Source organism: Myotis davidii, unplaced genomic scaffold (genome assembly GCF_000327345.1).
Source record: "Myotis davidii unplaced genomic scaffold, ASM32734v1 scaffold159, whole genome shotgun sequence".
NCBI classification, from domain to species: Eukaryota; Metazoa; Chordata; class Mammalia; order Chiroptera; family Vespertilionidae; genus Myotis; species Myotis davidii.
In genome coordinates, this window is record NW_006291231.1 from 1,612,895 (window position 1) to 1,630,801 (window position 17,907).

General features: G+C 41.1%; 1 protein-coding gene and 1 pseudogene across 2 annotated transcripts in view; one reads left to right on the forward strand and one right to left on the reverse strand.

Annotated features, from left to right (window-relative positions):
• Positions 1-7,971: 7,971 nt before the first annotated feature.
• On the forward strand, positions 7,972-12,179 carry LOC107183189 (annotated as a pseudogene).
• MEGF10 (multiple EGF like domains 10) overlaps positions 11,109-17,907 on the reverse strand; it is a 178,351-nt gene continuing 171,552 nt past the window's right edge. Inside the window, exons 23-25 of one of the 2 annotated variants that reach the window (XM_006764371.2) lie at positions 17,182-17,226; positions 15,922-16,128; positions 11,109-14,702 (exon numbers count right to left, since the gene is read on the reverse strand). In XM_006764371.2, the coding sequence (XP_006764434.1) occupies positions 14,524-14,702; positions 15,922-16,128; positions 17,182-17,226 (431 nt within the window). In that variant the 3' untranslated portion in view covers positions 11,109-14,523. Of the gene's footprint in view, positions 14,703-15,892; positions 16,129-17,181; positions 17,227-17,907 lie in introns of both variants that reach the window. The other variant, XM_015564370.1, reaches the window with a different exon arrangement.

Genomic DNA, 17,907 nt, shown 5'->3' on the forward strand with positions numbered 1-17,907 from the left:
ACTCTTTCAAAAATAAGCAATAGTCTGGCTCAGGCAGTGAAAACATAGATTCTTATCCTTATTTTAATAAATACTGTGACCCTTACTTTTAGAAGAGACGCACAGCTGCATTTTAACATTTTAGAACTCGTAATGGATTTTACGACTAGAAGGTGCTGAGGAAAAAGGCATTAATACCTTTTCTCTTGGCTTTTCTACATAAAAGGCAAAGAATTTAAATTAGACTAGAAGCTCCCAAAAGATAAGAATAATTTTCTAATGTACAATATTCCACACCGCACCAAATATATGCCATTACATGAAATGATAAAAATGAAACTTTCAAAATGCATATTTCTTCTATTATTAAAAGAAAACAGCTGAAATGTTAATCACTGACAAGTTCTAGTAATACACAGTAGGCCCTTCTAAGTGTAGTTCTGAACCAATGACTAAGGGCCTTCTGCATATTCAAGAAGAAAGAATTTAGCATTTCTTCTGCACCGCAATTACACACTCATAAGTTAGGGTGTATTCATTTCCTTGACATAAAATGATATCTCAGGCTTCCTTTTTCCAGTTCCACATGTACTAGTAAAGAGCTTAGAGGTCGCTATACCACTTTACAACCACAAAAAAGCTGGACAAACCAAAGAGCCAAAAACTTGTCTTAGCTCAGCGCTGTCAGAGAAGGGAGGTCACAGCACCACCACTACCCCCAAATGCGAGAGACTGACAGGTGGATAAAGAGTCACAACTTACCAGAGCAGAGGCGAGGGGAGCCGGCAGCAGGAGGCCCGAACTGCTGTGAAGCAGGGAGTTGCGGAGGCCCAGAGGCTTGGGATGAACCAGCCTTTGAGAGCAGAGAAACTCGGGGGACCCAGTCCTTAGGAGTGCCCATGCTCCTGTAAGTTCCCCGCCAAGAACTCCGAGCAGGCTCTCCCAGAGAACAGTGGAGAAAACGCCCTCATGCTCCTGGTGGGAAGAGGGGAAAGGAGCCATTTGAAACAGCAGGGCGAGCACTCAGCTCTTAAGAAGCCTGACCTCAGGTGAAACTGCTGACCGAGCCCCAGCCCTGGGGGAAGGGAAATACCGTCTCCGGCCCCTCCTGCCTGTCCCACCTGACAGGACAGGGAGGGAATGGGGATCACTTGTGAGCTCCCAGCCCAGGGACAGGCTCAGGGAGACAGAGCAATGGGGCACAGGAGGAGGGATCACTTCCCCTCCCCCCACCATTACAGCAGCTCCTGCTCACCCTAGTTTCTTTTACCTAATATATTATGTTCACCTTTCAACGAAAAATTATAAGGCATATAGGTCTTGGATGCTCTATGGTTAGAGCATAGTCCAATATGCCGAGGTTGTGGTTCGATCCCTGGTCTGGACACATACAAGAATCAACCAATGAAGGCATGAATAAATACAACAACAAACTGATGTTTCTTTTTCTCTCTCTCTCAAATCAATAAATAAACATTTTAAAAAGTTGTAAGTCATAGTAAAAGGCAAAAACAAAGTTCGAAGAGACTGAGCAAGCATTAGACCAAAGTCAGATGTAACACAAATGTTGAAATTATCAAACCAGGAATTTTGCGGAGCTATGATTAATATACTAAAGGATTTAGTAGTAAAGTAGACAATATGCAAGAACAGGTGGGTAATGTAAGCACACATGGATGTTCTAAGGAAGAATAAGAAAGAAATGCTAGAGACCAAAAAACATTGTAACAAGTGAAGATTGCACTTGATGGGCTCAGACTGGACACAGCTGAGGGAAGCATCGCTGAGCATGAGGATAGCACAACAGAAACTTCTCAAATTGAAAAGCAAAGAGAAAGAAGACAGAAAAAAAACAATTTCTAAGATCTCTGGGACTACTACAAAAGGTCTGACATACACACAATGGGAATAGCAGAAGGAAAAAAGAAAGCCAGGAAGAGAAATAATATTTAACCAATAATGACTGAACATTTTCTCCACATAAATGTCACTCAGTCACAGATGAAGCGAAGCTAGTTGGTGAAAGAGTACAAATAGGTCAATGGGACAGAACAGAGAGCCCAGAAATGACCCACATAAATACAGTTAACTGAACTTCAACAAAAGAGCAAAGACAATATAATGGAGCTAAGATTGTATTTTCAACAAATGATGCTGCAACAACTGGATATCCACATGCAAAAAAAAAAAAAAAAAAAGGAATCTAGACAAAAACTTCACAAAAATTAACTCAAAAACCTTCACAAAAATTAACTCAAAATGAACCACAGACCTCAATGTAAAATGCAAAACTATAAAACTTCTAGAATGTAACACAGGGAAAAAGTAGGTGGTTTTGGATATGACGATGACTTTTAGATACATCATCAAGGTATAAGCTGTGAAAAAAATAATAAGGTGAGGTTCACTAAAAACTTCTGCTCTGCAAAAAACATTGTCAAGAGACTGTGAGGATAAGCACGGACAGGGAGAGAAGATTTCCAAAAGACATCTGATAAAGGACTGTTATCCAAAATATACAAAGACTTTTTAAGGCAGAACAAGAAAATAAACAAGTGATTAAAAAATGAACCAAAGATCTTAACAGACACCTCATCAAAAAGGACACACAGATGGCAAAGAAGCATATGAAATAATGCTCCACGTCAGATGTCATTACAGAAATTCAAATTCGAACGAGATACCACTACACACCTATCAGAGTGGTCAAAATCTGGAACAATGACAACACCAAATGCTGGCGAGGATGTGGAACAACAGGAGCTTCTACTCATTGTTGGTGACAATGTGACATGGCACCGCCACACCAGAGACAATCTGGCAGTTTCTTACAAAATTAAACATGCTTGCCATATTGATCCGGCAGTTGTGCTCCTTGGCTTTTACCTAAGCGAGCTGAAAACGTTTGCCCATGCAAAACACCTAGTTGATAGCAGCTTCATTCATTCTCTCATTCTCAGATGGTATCAATTTGAATATCATTTCAAGTATATTTCTCTCAGTCCTAGAAAGAATTTGCAGTAGTCACAATAAAAGCCTCATCTATAGCGCTGAAAAAATGGATAATGAAGACAGTAAGTCAGTGGTTCTCAACCTTCTGGCCCTTTAAATACAGTTCCTCATGTTGTGACCCAACCATAAAATTATTTTCTTTGCTACTTCATAGCTGTAATGTTGCTACTGTTATGAATCGTAATGTAAATATCTGACATGCAGGATGGTCTTAGGCGACCCCTGTGAAAGGGTCGTTCGACCGCCAAAGGGGTCGCGACCCACATGTTGAGAACCGCTTTGGTAAGGTACATAGAGAGGAGGTAAAATAAATAAATATGGAGACTTAAATAATGGCTGTGACTAACCATAAAATGAGATCAGAATTCTTTAAATACAGTAGCAAAATCTTCTTTGCATGATAAAGGAAGAGGTGGTGTGGTCTGGATGTGGTGGGATGTGAGGACAGTGGGGAAGGAGTTCAGGGAGGGGTGAAATGGTCCTCCATAGAGGAGCAGAGAGAAAGCAACATTTGTCTTTAAGTCCTACTTAGGAATGCTGTCAGGCTTCTGTTCTAATCAACACGGTAATGGCTGTGTACACGCAACACGCTCCACTTCTGCATGCGTGAAGTAACAAGACGCTGAGAGCAGCTGTGAGCAAAAATGTCAGGAAGAAATCCGCTGTGACCAGGGGATTTGGGTTCTGGCTGATCACACCAGCCAGCTCTGTCCTTAGATTAAGGGCCACTGCTTCTCAGAGCAGTTGCTGGTTTCCCCCGATTCCTCTGAGGCTTTCCTTGGAGAACATGTTTGTCCTTTGCCTCTGAACTGATTTCTAACAATATAAGAGCTCTGACTATAAAGTAGGGAGTCCAGTTTTTTTACAGTGAGTAATTCAGGATGCAAACACCCAAGAAAATGTTTTCCTTCAAGTCATCACCTTGGGCGGCGATGAGATTAGTCTAAGGGAGGCTGTCCTGGCCTGCATCGTTTAAGTCAGTCTGCCTTTAGAACAGGAAATGCGTCTTGTATTCTGTAATATATAGGCTTACATGATAATGTTTTAATAGACTATGCTTAAAGGTTTTGTTTAATGGCACTGTGGCTTTTTACTATTCAAGTAAATTAATACTGACTTGCTTTTAAAGTTTCTAAAGCACTTAATGAAGTATGTAATGTTCTTATATTTGTTTATTCAATTAAGATTACTTAATGGAAACCCATTTTACATATCAGGTGCTGAGCTCATGGAAGAATCAGTTCTCCTTCTAAGGAAAATGACACTCTTTTAATAACTAAAAGGAATTTTCTCATCATTAATATGGCCACATGGTTTCTCACTCCAAGTTTAAGGGTATTCATTGGCCATCATCTTATACTTTTCTCTACAAAGGAAAATAGCAATATTTTGAGCCTCTGCATATTTTTTCCTAGTTTTTTCCCCTTTATTTTCTCCACTTTTTAAATACATTCTTTCTGGAGACCAACCCTTGAGCTTAAGCTGTCAGGGCTTTCTTTTAACATCTCAGACAAGTAAGAAAACACCTGCCTTCCATTCCAGTGTTTTAAAATTATCTTTGTCTAGTGATTCAACGGCAGTTTACTTTCTGCCAGAAATAAAATCTACCTGCAATACAAAAAAATATTCAGGACTTAAAAAAAATTATAGCTATAATTCAAGCACTTGGTTTTTATCAATTCCCAGCTATTTAGTGAACAGAAATATTAAAGTGAGTCTTTTTCAAACCAGTGCCATATGAAGAAAACAGTCAATCCAGTTCTTATAACATTGCCATCAATTTTTAATGGTCTCTGTTAGTTGGGCATTCGTCCTGGGAAAAGTCTCAAGTGGGTTCTATTACAAAGTTAAGGAACTCTGTGTATAGTGATAAGCAATGGCATCATTAATAGCTTTGCGCATAAGTGTATTGTTTTCTGAATGGCAACTCCTAAATAAATCGTCTGCTAAGAGTTTATATAGCATAAGGAGCCCAGCACCCTTGAGTGAAGTCATCTTCTAATTCAGTGGTTCTCAATCTGTGGGTCACGACCCCTTTGGGGGTCAAACAACCCTTTCACAGGGGTTGTTTAAGACCATAGGAAAACACATATATAATTACATATCGTTTTTGTGATTAATCACTATGCTTTATGTTCAATTTGTAACAATGAAAATACATCCTGCATATCAGATATTTACATTAGGATTCATAACAGTAGCAAAATTACAGTTATGAAGTAGCAACGAAAATAATTTTATCGTTGGGGGTCGCCACAACATGAGGAACTGTACTAAGGGTCGATAATTAGGAAGGTTGAGAACCACTGTAATTCAATGCTTCTTGGGAAAGCCACTAACAAGGAGCACTCCTTCAAGGCCAAATTAGTCTGAGGATCTTTTAAGAAAGAAATAACCTAGTTCCTATCATCGTTTTCTGGTAAAATGAGGCCATCAGAAATGTATTCATTTGAGAAGACACAGCTCACAGTATTTTCAGTAAATAAATGCTTACGTGAATGTATAAACTTAATGGGCCAAGTTTTTCTGGATGTAAAACAACAAGGCAGGAGGAAATACACTGTGAGCTCCTTCTGTGAATTAATGTCAGTGGCTTGAGATCAGGGTCCCTGCTTGGACAATCGGAAATCAGGGTTGCACAAACACAGGGATGAGCTGAAGCACCTCATATGGGCTTGTTGAAAGCCAACTGTGAAAACTTCAGGAATTCTGTGAGCCAGTTGTTATGCACAGTCATTATTAAAATTAAAGTATTTATGTTTACAATTCAGTAAGGTATAATTTAAAAAGTTGTGCTTAAAATTCACCAATTTTAATTATTTTACTACCTTTTACTATTAGTTATGTCCTTGATGGTATTCACAGTTATCGTGTCTATGTTGTGAAGAAACCATCTAATGGTGTGCTACTGAGTGGATATCCCTCCCTAACCATTCAGTGATGTCTTGTTGTAGCTTCACCTGGGCCCTGGTGGGAGGACTTACTCATGGAAATGAGAAAGTGCTACATACAGATCAGTGCCTTTAATTATTTTTCAGACAGCTGGTGGTTAAACACTGACCCACAGGCCACCGGGATCACCAAGCTGAAACTAAGGCAAAGACGTGGCCATGGATTTTAGGAAGAGAACTAGAGTGCCACCTTAAAGCAGCCCACAGAGTTTAATTGGCAAATCATTACTTTCAGTTCCAGGAAACGTCCTCTGGTCCTACAATATACAGTGGGGCCTTGACTTACGAGTTTAATTCGTTCCGTGACGGAGCTCATAACTCAGATTACTCGTATGTCAAATCATTAAAGTGAACGAGTGAGACACGTGATGCTGGGCTGATGTTGTGGCGTTCACTGTGACGTTCGCTGTGCCAACTAGCGGTGGGGTATCTGAACTGGCTCATAACCCGAATTTTAGCTCGCAACTCAAGGCAAGAAGTCAGCTGAGAGAGATGGCTCGTATATATATCGAAAAACTCGTTAGTCGGGACACTCGTAAGTCAAGGCCCCACTGTATTTGCCCCGTGGGGCATCACAGTTTTTGCATTTGGCCCATTTCTTACTGATAATGTCGTTTAACTTCTCTATCTTTCATGTTCCTTGGGTATTTTCTGAATGTTGTCTTGCGGGGCTATGCATTTATTGAAAGCCCCATCTAGGAATTATGACATTTATTGGTAATAGAGTCCAAATGTTCCAGAATATAAAAAAGCTTAACTCAGAATACAAAAGATTAACTGAAAGCCAACTAGCATAATTTTTGCATGTGACTTCCAAATGAATTCATACACTAGCTCCCTCTAAAAAACGACTGGAGGTTCACATATAATTAAGCAGTGATAAGACCAAGAATTGTTTTTGTCAAAGTGCAAATACGTAATCCTAAATATTGTTTAGTTTAGCAGAAGTCCATAGTGTTTTAATGATGCAAATGTATGGTGGGAAGATGTGAGCTTAGTGACAGGCATAAAGTGAGCTGGGTAAATGTGTTCAGTTAGTGAAGTATGCAACATACATGGGGGGATCTGCAGATTGGGGGAAAGAAGAAACAGGAGGAAAAGACAGCTGTGCAATAGCAAGGAGAGAACAGAATAAGGAAATACAAGATGTTAAATCTTAATGCCTCTAGCACATTGTCCTAGATGGGGCTTTCAATAAATGCATAGCCCGACAAGACAACATTCAGAAAATACCCAGAAAAGAAACACCAGCCTACATTCGGAGATGAGGGCAGGTGGAGCTATTTTCTTACCCACGCAACTTGATTTGACACAAATAAATGCAGCTGAAGGGTAGCCCCGGTGAGAGGGGTGGGTGGAGAGCCAGCACTCAGGGCCAACATGAAGTGGCTGCAGAAGAACCTCTTACAGCGGTTCTCAACCTGTGGGTCGCCTAAGACCACCGGAAAACACATATTTAATTACATATTGTTTTTGCGATGAATCGTTATGCTTTATTGTGTTCAATCTGTAACAATGAAACTTAGGGTCACCACAACATGAGGAACTGTATTAAAGGGTCGCGGCATTAGGAAGGACGAGAACCACTGTAGCAGGAAGGAGACAGACGTTGGCTACTGTAACCAAACTGTGGACTGGGACTCAAGATCCAGAGACTCAAACCGCATCAGCACTCCTCCCTCATTTCTTTTCCGGGTTTTGTTTTCTCGGTTTTCTTCCTCCGGGCACAGAACTCGGACACCAGGTGCCTTTAGTTAGCATCATTAAAGCACAGGAGCCAAGGGTTAAAAGTCAACCAGTTCTAGCGGCCCCGTCCAGCGTGCATTCGAAACTCATTAGATGAAACACTTAGGAGAAGCTTATTTGTAGCGGAGGGGTCAGCGGGGGACCTCCCCTGAACCCCGGGTTCAGCCGGACATGGCCAGGTCACGCTGGGACGCGCCCCAGCAACGAACCGCAGGCCAGGCCGACAACACTCCCCCAGGCTCTCGCTGGGCACTTAGACCTGACTTCCCGAGGAACATGTAAGATGGAGAAAGAGACATTATCGGTAAGAAGTGGGCCAAATGCAAGAACTGTGACGCCCCGGGAAGAGCGATGGGGAGGGTGCCGTGGGAGAATGAGAGACCTAAAAGACGAAGTAACCACTTACAATGCGGTAAACGGGACCTCGCCTGGATCCTCGGCAAAACAACAATAAAAGGCATCTTTGAAACAAAGAAATTTGCACGTACAGTGAATATTAGGTGACATTCAGGAATTACCTTAACTTTTCAAGGTGTGATAATGGCTGAGTAAATACTTCTGTTTTTCAGATACTCATGAGAGAATATTTAAGTGGGAAACAACTTGCTTTGGAAGTACGACGTTGTCCTGGCCCAGCCCTCCCGCACCGCGGACGCCTCCGGGACCGAGCCTCTCCCGCTCGCTGGCCCTCGAAAGCGCCGCGCGCGCGCGTGAGTCGGCGGTGCTCGGCGCTGCCCGCCTGCTCCGCCCACCCAGCGCCACCGCCTGACGACTCTCAGCCCCGCCTCACGCTCAGTTCCCAAGGTGCCCCGGGCGCTCATTTGCATGTCTTGGGGGAGAGGTGAACCCCGCAGCTCAGTCGCAGCAGCCTAGCTATCACCGCGACCAACACGCGAGCCTCGAGAGGGGATACCGTGGCATCAAATTCCCCTTACACTTCCAAGGTCACCAAAGGACGCGACCTAGTCACCGTAATCTAAAAGTAGTGAGATCACTCGGCTATAAATACTTGGCGGACGGCAGTGGTAGCGTGCTCGCTTCGGCAGCACATATACTAAAATTGGAACGATACAGAGAAGATTAGCATGGCCCCTGCGCAAGGATGACACGCAAATTCGTGAAGCGTTCCATATTTTGCACCCTGCGCTCGGGCCTTCCAGGATTCACACCTGGTCTTTGCCTCGTTGAGGGGCTATCCTAGCGTACCTCAACCGCCTTCTGCCACCAAGATACATTTTAATTACCAAATGATCCTGGTACGTACTTGCTTCTGAGTCCTGGTTTGGGCAGTAAACTTTCTGATCAAATTTTCCATCACAGAATCCACCCGTTTTAGGCAAACCAGCATTTCTGAGAGCTCCTTAAAGGCCAATGAAAACAGGCCCACAAAACCGGTCTCAGGAATACTTGTGAAAGCAGATCCAAATGGGCCTGCTGCTTCCAGCCAGTTTCCAATTGTCCTGGAACTCTGAGGTCCAGGAGCACCGGCCAGCATTGCTCTCTCCGCTGTAACCACCCCTTGACAGCAGCCTCAGCCTTTGCAGAGCCCGCAGTCTGAGACAGGGCGTAGGATTCAGGTCCAGCGCGGCTGACCAACGTCCAACTAGACACAACAAATGAGCACTGATGTTGCTTACTTCTTTTAGGAAGCATTCATGATTTTAGCAATCATTTAGTAACACAATAATTCAGAAATGATTTGATAAGAATTCACCGAACAACATTGGGATTGTTATTCTTACACTGTAGAGGACAACTACCAACCTACGTTGGCCTCCAGAGTTTGTGTCATTGGCGAGACAAACCATAGATCAATCCACTTCATAAAGTCTGAGGCTTATGAAGGAAACGCAAGGTAACATATCAGCACAAATACCCCACTGCAAAGACCTGAGCATTGTTTTCAGTTCACAGAGTGCCTTACACGGATATCTTTTTTGCGCAAAAGTCACGATTTCGTTGAGTGCCACACAGTGTGCTTTGATTCATACCTTTTCCCAGCCCACGAGATCGCGGTGCAAAATATGGGACCCTTCACGAATTTGCGTGTCATCCTTGCGCAGGGGCCTTGCTAATCCTCTCCATATGCTTCCAATTTTAGTATATGTGCTGCCAAAACGAGAGCGAGCTGCCTCCACCTGCCAGGTATTTAAAGGCCAGGCGATCTCACTACTTTAGTTTACGGTGACTGAGTCGTGTCTTTGGCGGTGACCTCGGAAGGGTGAGGGGAATTTGATGCCACGGGATCCCCTCCCAGGCTCGCGTGTTGGTCGCGGTGATAGGTAGGCTGCTGCGATTGAGCTGCGGGGATCACATGTCCCGCGGGACATGCAAATGAGCGCTCAGGGCACCTTGGGTAATGAGCGCGAGGCAGGGCTGAGAGTCCTCTGGCGGTGGCGCTGGGTGGGCGGAGCAGATAAGCAGCGCCAAGCACCGCAGACGCCTCCGAGTGTGCAGGGCGCTTTTGAGGGCCCAGCGAGAGGGAGAGCCTTGGTCTTGGAGGCGTCTGCGGTGCAGGAGGGCTGGGCCAGGACAACGCCATACTTCCAAAGCAAGTTGTTTCCCTCCTAAATACCCCCTGATGAGTAGCTTTAAAAAAAAAAGAAGTAACTACTTAGCCATTATCACACCTTGAAAAGTTAAGGTAATTCCTGAATATCCCCTACTGTGCTTGGCACTCAGGCCCTCAGTAAATAAACCGATATTAAGAGAAGAAATGTTTTATTCATATTTGATGCGATAAAGTGAGTGTTTCGGAAATGTTTTATCGTAAAAGAAACGTTAATAGGCTACTGAGATTTAAAAAGCAAATCCATATAAGATAACCTAAAGCTATTTCTAGAAGACCTATCAGCCACTGACCTGGGGACAGGATTCCAGGGATCCAAATATGATCCTCTGTCCTTTAAGAACAAGAATTCTGAAGGGAAAGCAGATGCATGAGCAATTAAATATTATAAAGTATACCTGTTTTTTAAATCCCATATAATAAAAGACTAATATACTATGTGTCCGGTTGTCCATTCAGTTCAACCAATCAAAGTGTAATATGCTAATGATCTGCTGAGGCCGCTCAACCACTCGCTATGACTGCACTGACGACCAGGGGGCACTCACTCTGACTGGTAGGTTAGATTTTTGCTGGGGTCCAGCTGATTGGGACTGAGCAATATGGGCTGGGCACACCCTGGAGCCCTGGAGCCCTCCTTCAGTCTCTCCCTCCTGTGCTCCCTCCCCTGATGGCCAATCTCCCACATCCCTCCCCCGCCCGAACATGCACTGGGCCTCTAGTGTATATATGAAGTGCTATGAGTCCACACATGAAAAAATATTAATTTTCCCATAAGGTCGTAAGTTTTTTCTTCTCTTTAATTAGCAATGGAATGAAACATAGAAATAAACACAACTTTATAGTTTTTCTATTAGAAAGTTTATTGCATTCATTTATAACACATTTTGATGATATAAATGGCAATGGAGGCTAATACTGATGAAAGTTTATCATCTTTGGAGAAGAGATATTTTAACATTGAAAGCATTTTTTGTTTTGTTTACTAAAATCAAGAAAACTTAATATAGTCTCATTTTTTTTCTTTAAAAAATTATATTGCTATTTGCTTACATCATAATGAAGCCTGGACTAAATACTAAATTGGAATAAGCAGACCCAGTGTTCGGATACTAACTAGAAGAGGACCTTAAAGGGCAGTAAACATCTTTAATTAATAAACAATTACCCAGCCACACCATGTGATTCACACTTGCATATCTATGTACATTTCCATAAAGCCTTGAAGACCAAAATACCTCTTAAATACTTATTTTGAATAATAAAGATGTTACCCAGAGATAGAGAATTCATTATTTTACAAAATTTAACCTTAGCTCCACTTCTGTGGGGAGGGCCTGCCACGGGCCTTGGTCTCCACGTCAGTGCTGGGCGTGCCTTGGGAAGACCAAGATGTCTGCTTCCAGGTGTCCTCGCAACAAATGAAAACAAGGCCTGGAGAAGTCCTTATTGTTTAGATTCAATTGAAGACACCAAAGAAAACAATGGGGAGGGAGGTAGACTCTCAGCAACAAATGTAAGAATTCTAGGGCACTCTGTGGCATTACCCAGAGTCAATCTTTTATCGGCTACAACTGCACATTGAATGTTACGACAAGGACTGCTACCTCTAAATGACGAAGCCAAACTGAAGCTCTTCATATACTAACAAAATGTAACAGTATTCGTTTTGAGTTTATATTTACAAATTTGGTTCTTGGAAGTCCTAGACTTTTTACTTCTGTGATGGCAGTACACAGAACATATGAAACTTCTAAAATGTATCATGATTTTAAATTGAGAAGTGCACTAATTCAAAATAAGCAGCTAAGATTAATACCACAAGAACATGCATATGATAAAATCAATGGCCAGGGAAATCTAGGAACGCTTTTTATACCAATGTGATAATTGTGTGGCATGCAGATGTGAATGAGTTTTAGCATCAGTATACCCTCCCCTCCCCTCTTCCTATAGTGGAATGAGAAAAGAAATAGGTATTTTTTTTCTTTTACTTATCTTCGGGGAGTAATGGGACAACTCAAACTTACCATGGAAATTTGAAGAGATGATCCTTAAAAAAAGAAAGGGGGGAGGAGGAAATGTCACTTTTTTCTTACCAATAAGGACTCTTTATGGCTATTGACTAACAAGAGCCTCCAATAGATGCCTACTTGCTATCATCGAGCAAGAGTCAGGCAGTGGTTAACTGTGGGAATAAATCAATTCTTTCTAAGGTGTATTCCAGGCAAGCCCACATTTCCTTGAACTAACTTTGGGGTTCCCTAAAAGAAAGAGCCACCAAAGGAGTAAATGCTCTAAGTATGTTTGTTCTATCATCCATCTGACCAAACCGCCATTGCAGGTGCAGATGTATGACATGAAGTCACTGGACTATCCCAACTCAGTGACTGGCAGGGGCAATGCCACATGGGTACTACTGGAAGAACAAGTGCACAATATATATTTGTTAATTGACTCCCTGAGACAGGACACCACACAGGGTGTCTTTAAGATGGAAGACCACTGTGTTCTCTTGTGAAACTGCTTCCGCTTTCAGCCTTCCAGCCCTTCGGCTTGCTCACGTAGGTCCAAGAAAGAGAAACTAGTTTTCTGGCATTACACTGGCATTTTGGGGTGAGAATGTTATTGCAAGGTCAGTATGCACTGGATGAGCATCTGTTCTGGTTTGCCTGGAGCAGTCCAGATTGAAGCCCATTGCAGGATAATCACCGATAATGTCCGCATTTACTCTCAAAAGTGTCCCAGTTTGGGTGATCAATTATACGATCACCCGAGTGAAGGTGTTAATAAGAGCAGTTTGTGGCACGCACTCAGGAACAATAGCCCCCCTTGGTTTCACCAAGACTCAGAACCCACAGACCAAAGGAACTCCATTTTAGAATATTGAAAACCTTGTCTATTTCCATTATAAGTCAGTCACCTATGGTTTTGTACTATTTTAGTAATGACCAATGTTTAATATATTTGATTTATATATTTCTATCTCCTCCCTCCAAAAGAAAAAAAGAAGAATGCATTTTTATCAAGCAAAAAGATAAGTGGCAACAATACAAGAAACAACAGACATATAATATTTTTTCATTAACAATTCAAACACTACAAAATGTAGAATATACAACTTAAAAATGAAAATACAAATTAAAGAAAAATGGGATACATGTCATATTAGCAATGCAAAAGACCAGCTCAAGCATAGTTTCTCTAAATCAACAATTAATAAAAGAAAAGTGCCCTTTCCTCAAATACGCACAAAAACATTTCAGTCACCTCTAGGGAAGATTAATAAAAACTTTTTGCTAATTCTATATTACAGCATGTATTACTAATGGTTTACAAAACTTAAGTGTCTTGTACACTTAAAATTTACAGCCTTTTCCAATCATTCATTATACACTCATTCAATCCAGTTTTTTAAAAATAAAACTATTCCATTTCCATATTTATGAAATAATTACTGATATGTTATGGATCTCAAGTGGTGAATGTGTATGATGGGGACAGTGATCAGAATAATGTCATGGATGTAAAGTGGGCTGTGGATCAAACAGGGAGAAAAATCGCCTCTGCCTAGTACATATTGACTCCTGTAATAACTCTAGTGTTTCTAAAATAATTCTAAGTGTACATTTCTTCATTCTTAAAAAAGTCTAAAGTTCTCATATTTAAATTTTCTACTTCTGTTAGGGTTTTATTCAGTCTATCCAGTTATGCCACTTGACAGAATGTTTTCTCCTGGGTTCATGTTACCCCTACAATTCTGAGTCCAACTGCAAAAAAACAAACCACACACAACACCCAAATAATCAGGACTCAATAATATGCCCCTTTTCTTCTACATATTTAGTGATTCACACTAAATTTTATGGCAAACTGCACAATCCTAGGTACAGATCTATAATGCGAATGAGAAAAAAAATCTTTAAACTTTAGTTTTTCAAACAATCATACCAATGTCCACTGCAGCCCACATCGCTGAAGGAGTTCTGCAAGCTCATGCTCATAGCCAAGATTTTACAGGAAGTCATGCTTCAGGGTTGCAGTTCTAAAACTAACAAGAATGGAAAATCACATGGTATCTCCTGCCCAGCCACCCGTACCCAGGGACCTACTGTCCGTCAGCCTCAGCTTTGAGCTTTCTGGGTTACGCCCAGCAATTGCCTACCAAGTAGATTAACATTCACATAAGGTGGCAACGTGAGGATGGAGAAGAACCGAACTGCAGTTCTGGAAAGGGTTCCAGTGGCTACCGAAGGTCCTTTGGTGTCATTCACTGCTGCTGCTGCTGCTGCCTCCGTCCTCTCGCGTGGGGGAGGGTGAACTGTCTCGGACTGGCAGCAGGTCATAATGGCAAGGGATGTGACTGTTCTTTGGAAGGTCGTACGGATCCTGGGTCAGATGCCCATTATTGCTGAATATTCCTTGGACAACACTCACTGTAGGTTCTGTGACAACCAGGGACACGTTAATTTATTGGCAATAAAAATTAATAAATTGAACATGGAATTTCTTGCAAATGTCAAATAAGAAAATATTATTTTTAAAAACAAGTGATCCTTTTATAATCACAGAGGTGGTTACTCTGTGGTTGGTAGACCCACTGATGCCCACAAATGGTGCTCGGAACAAAAGGATGACTGTATCATTGGGATCAAGACATCAAGGGAATATACAGAAACCCTGGATATGAATCATTATCTGAAAAACCTGGGAAATAATCTAGTGCAAACCCCTTACTCTACAGATGAGAAGACTGAGGTCCTTAGAAGTTAACTTGGTTCATGGAAACATATGTTGAGTTCCACTCTTACGGTGATAAGCTTATGGGACAGAGCAAAGGGGACTTGTTACTGACCTTTCTATAACAATTTAGTTCACTATGGCTTCCATTTTAAAAAGCTGTTTTAATACTTTTAAAATTGTTATATATCTTCAGTGACATGTCTACAGCATAAAATGAATCACTAGCGACTAGAGTTAAATTAGTCACTTCATTTACAAGTAGTAGAGAATTTTTTAAAGTTTTAATCATAAATACTAATACAGAGATAGAGAGTAAGAAAAATTAAATTATATAGCCCTATTATCTAGCTAGTGATAGCTCTGATATGTTTTAACTTAACCCAAATTGCACTTGCAAGAGGCAATCAAAGTATCTCTAATTTTAAATTGAATTCTTATTAATTTGTACCAGACTCACAATTTAGACTCTTACTGATATATTAGACAAATTTAGAAGTAAAATGTTTTAATCCTGTTAAAAGCATTATATTATATAATGCTTTTAATGAATATAATGAATGCAACCAGGAATTGGAACCACCTGTTTAATCTAGTGAAACCATTTGTTCTGGCTAAGTTGACATATTAGCTAATATGATACATATGCTATTCCACATGCAGGCTAAAATATTCACTATGGCTACAAAACAAAAGATGGATAACCAGGTGGGAGATAAGGAAAACTTCCTTTAAATTTTCTAAATGGTGTTTCCCTGAATAAATTGACATCAATTAATATGATCACTGTAAACACAGCTTACACTTAAAATATGGGCCATTTTTAATAAGGTTTGTATGAAATGCTGTTGTATTCTCAAAGACTTTGAAGGTTTTGTTTTTTAAATTCCCATACCAGGTTCTTTCTTGGTTAGGAGAACTCACCAACTTCATAGACATTTTTGTTGGCCGAAGTTGAATTATTGATCTCTGCATATGGGGAATCTCTCCGTGCTGGTGACTTCATCTCCACATAGCCACACTCCGAGCTTTTGGGGATAAGTATAGGTGGGTCTTTAATAGTGGCATATGGGTTTTCAGAACTGCTTAGGGAGCAGTTACTTGAATTATATTCAGAATTCTTTCCCAAGTCTGTAAAGAGAAATAGCGGGGGAAAGCAAATGATATTACACGAACGTTATTTTTAAAATTTTATTTTGCAATTACAGTTTACATTCAATATTATTTTTATTATAGTTTCAGGTGTACTGAAAAATGTTATTTTTTTTTCTTGGTGATAATTTACTTAGACAATTTTTAAAAAATTTATTATTATTCAGAGAGACAGAGAGAGAGATTGCTGTGAGAGAGAAACATCAATCAGTTGCCTCCCACACATACCCTGACCAGGGATCAAACCTAGAACCTGGGTATGTGCCCTAACAAAACTTGAACATGCCACCTGTTGGGTATGGGATGATGCTCCAACCAACTGAGTCACACTGGCCAGGGCTGGGCAGTTTTTCTTTCTAGCTAGTTTTCTGAATTATATACACTAAAAATAATACTAAATGTTGTTTACTTATTTTGGAGAGAATTTGCTATAAAATTACTAAGGTGAATACCAATACAAACATCATGGATTTGATTTCATTTTGATTATCACACTCAAATGAAATGAATTCCATTCTATTTTACTAAGAGTCTCCAAATTCTCAAAGGCTTCAACTGAGAAACCATTTGCTGATGGACCCAGGAGCACAAGAAGGTTCTATTATCATGGTGAAGAAAGCACTTGTGCTGCGGGATTTCTTGTAAAACCTCAGTACTGGGCACCTGAAGTTATTACTCACATTCTTCCTGAAGAGCAGGCCTCAGTGAACATGTAACCACACTGATCTCTTCCTATTTTCCCTGCTCTTTCCTTTCCTCCCGCATAAGCCACACTTCTTTTAAGGAAATATAAGTGTTTCCCCAGCAAAGTGAAACCTGCATTCCCCGACTTTTGCTCTAACTGACCCATCTGTGGTCACTGTCTTGATGTCAGTCAAACGTGTTTGTGTGTTTGCTGGAATAACCACAGTAAGTCTACATTTTTCCTACACTGACACTCTTGTCCATGTAGCAAATTATTTCAGTCTCTGAGATGTGTTTTTTAAATTATTATTTTGATAAATGTATTTCTTCCTCAAATCCACACCATACCTTTTAAGGATTTTCCCATATAGTTTCTGTCCAGTCCAAAAGCACCTGTGATAAAGGAAGAAAGGAAATACCCAGTGAGAACTGAAAGCAAGAGGAAGCTCATCTACTATGTCAAGGTCACGGAGGAAGATGGTTGGGCACCCACTGCCTTCCCACCGCGGACCACCAAGGCTGCTGCTTTTCACGCCTTTACTCCAGGTCTCCCGTGCTGGCTACCCCAGCAATTAGAATTGAAAATACACATGTGTCATGCTGATCATTCTGCTCATTTACAGTGACCTTGGAAAGGCGGATTGATACAGGGTAGCCCCTGAGGCACAGACAAATCAGTCCACTTTATTCAAGGTTGCACAGTGGAAAGGACAAGACCAGAACTAGAAATGAGATGAAGGTCTTAAATTTCATCACTTGTTAGCCCCATGACTTTGGGAAAGATGTTCAACTCTCTGAGAATTTTCTTTTTTAAAAAATATATTTTTATTCAATTCAGAGAGGAAGGGAGGAGAGAGAGAGAGAAACATCAATGATGAGAGAGAATCATTGATTGATGGCCTCCTGCATGTCCCCTACTAAGTATTGAGCCCGCAACCCAGGCATGTGCCCTGACCCGGAATTGAACCGTGATCTCCTGGTTCACAGGTCGAAACTCTCCCACTGAGCCATGTCAGCTGGGCTCTCTGTCAATATTCTTATCTCTAAAATGAGGAAAACATAACCTACCTTCCA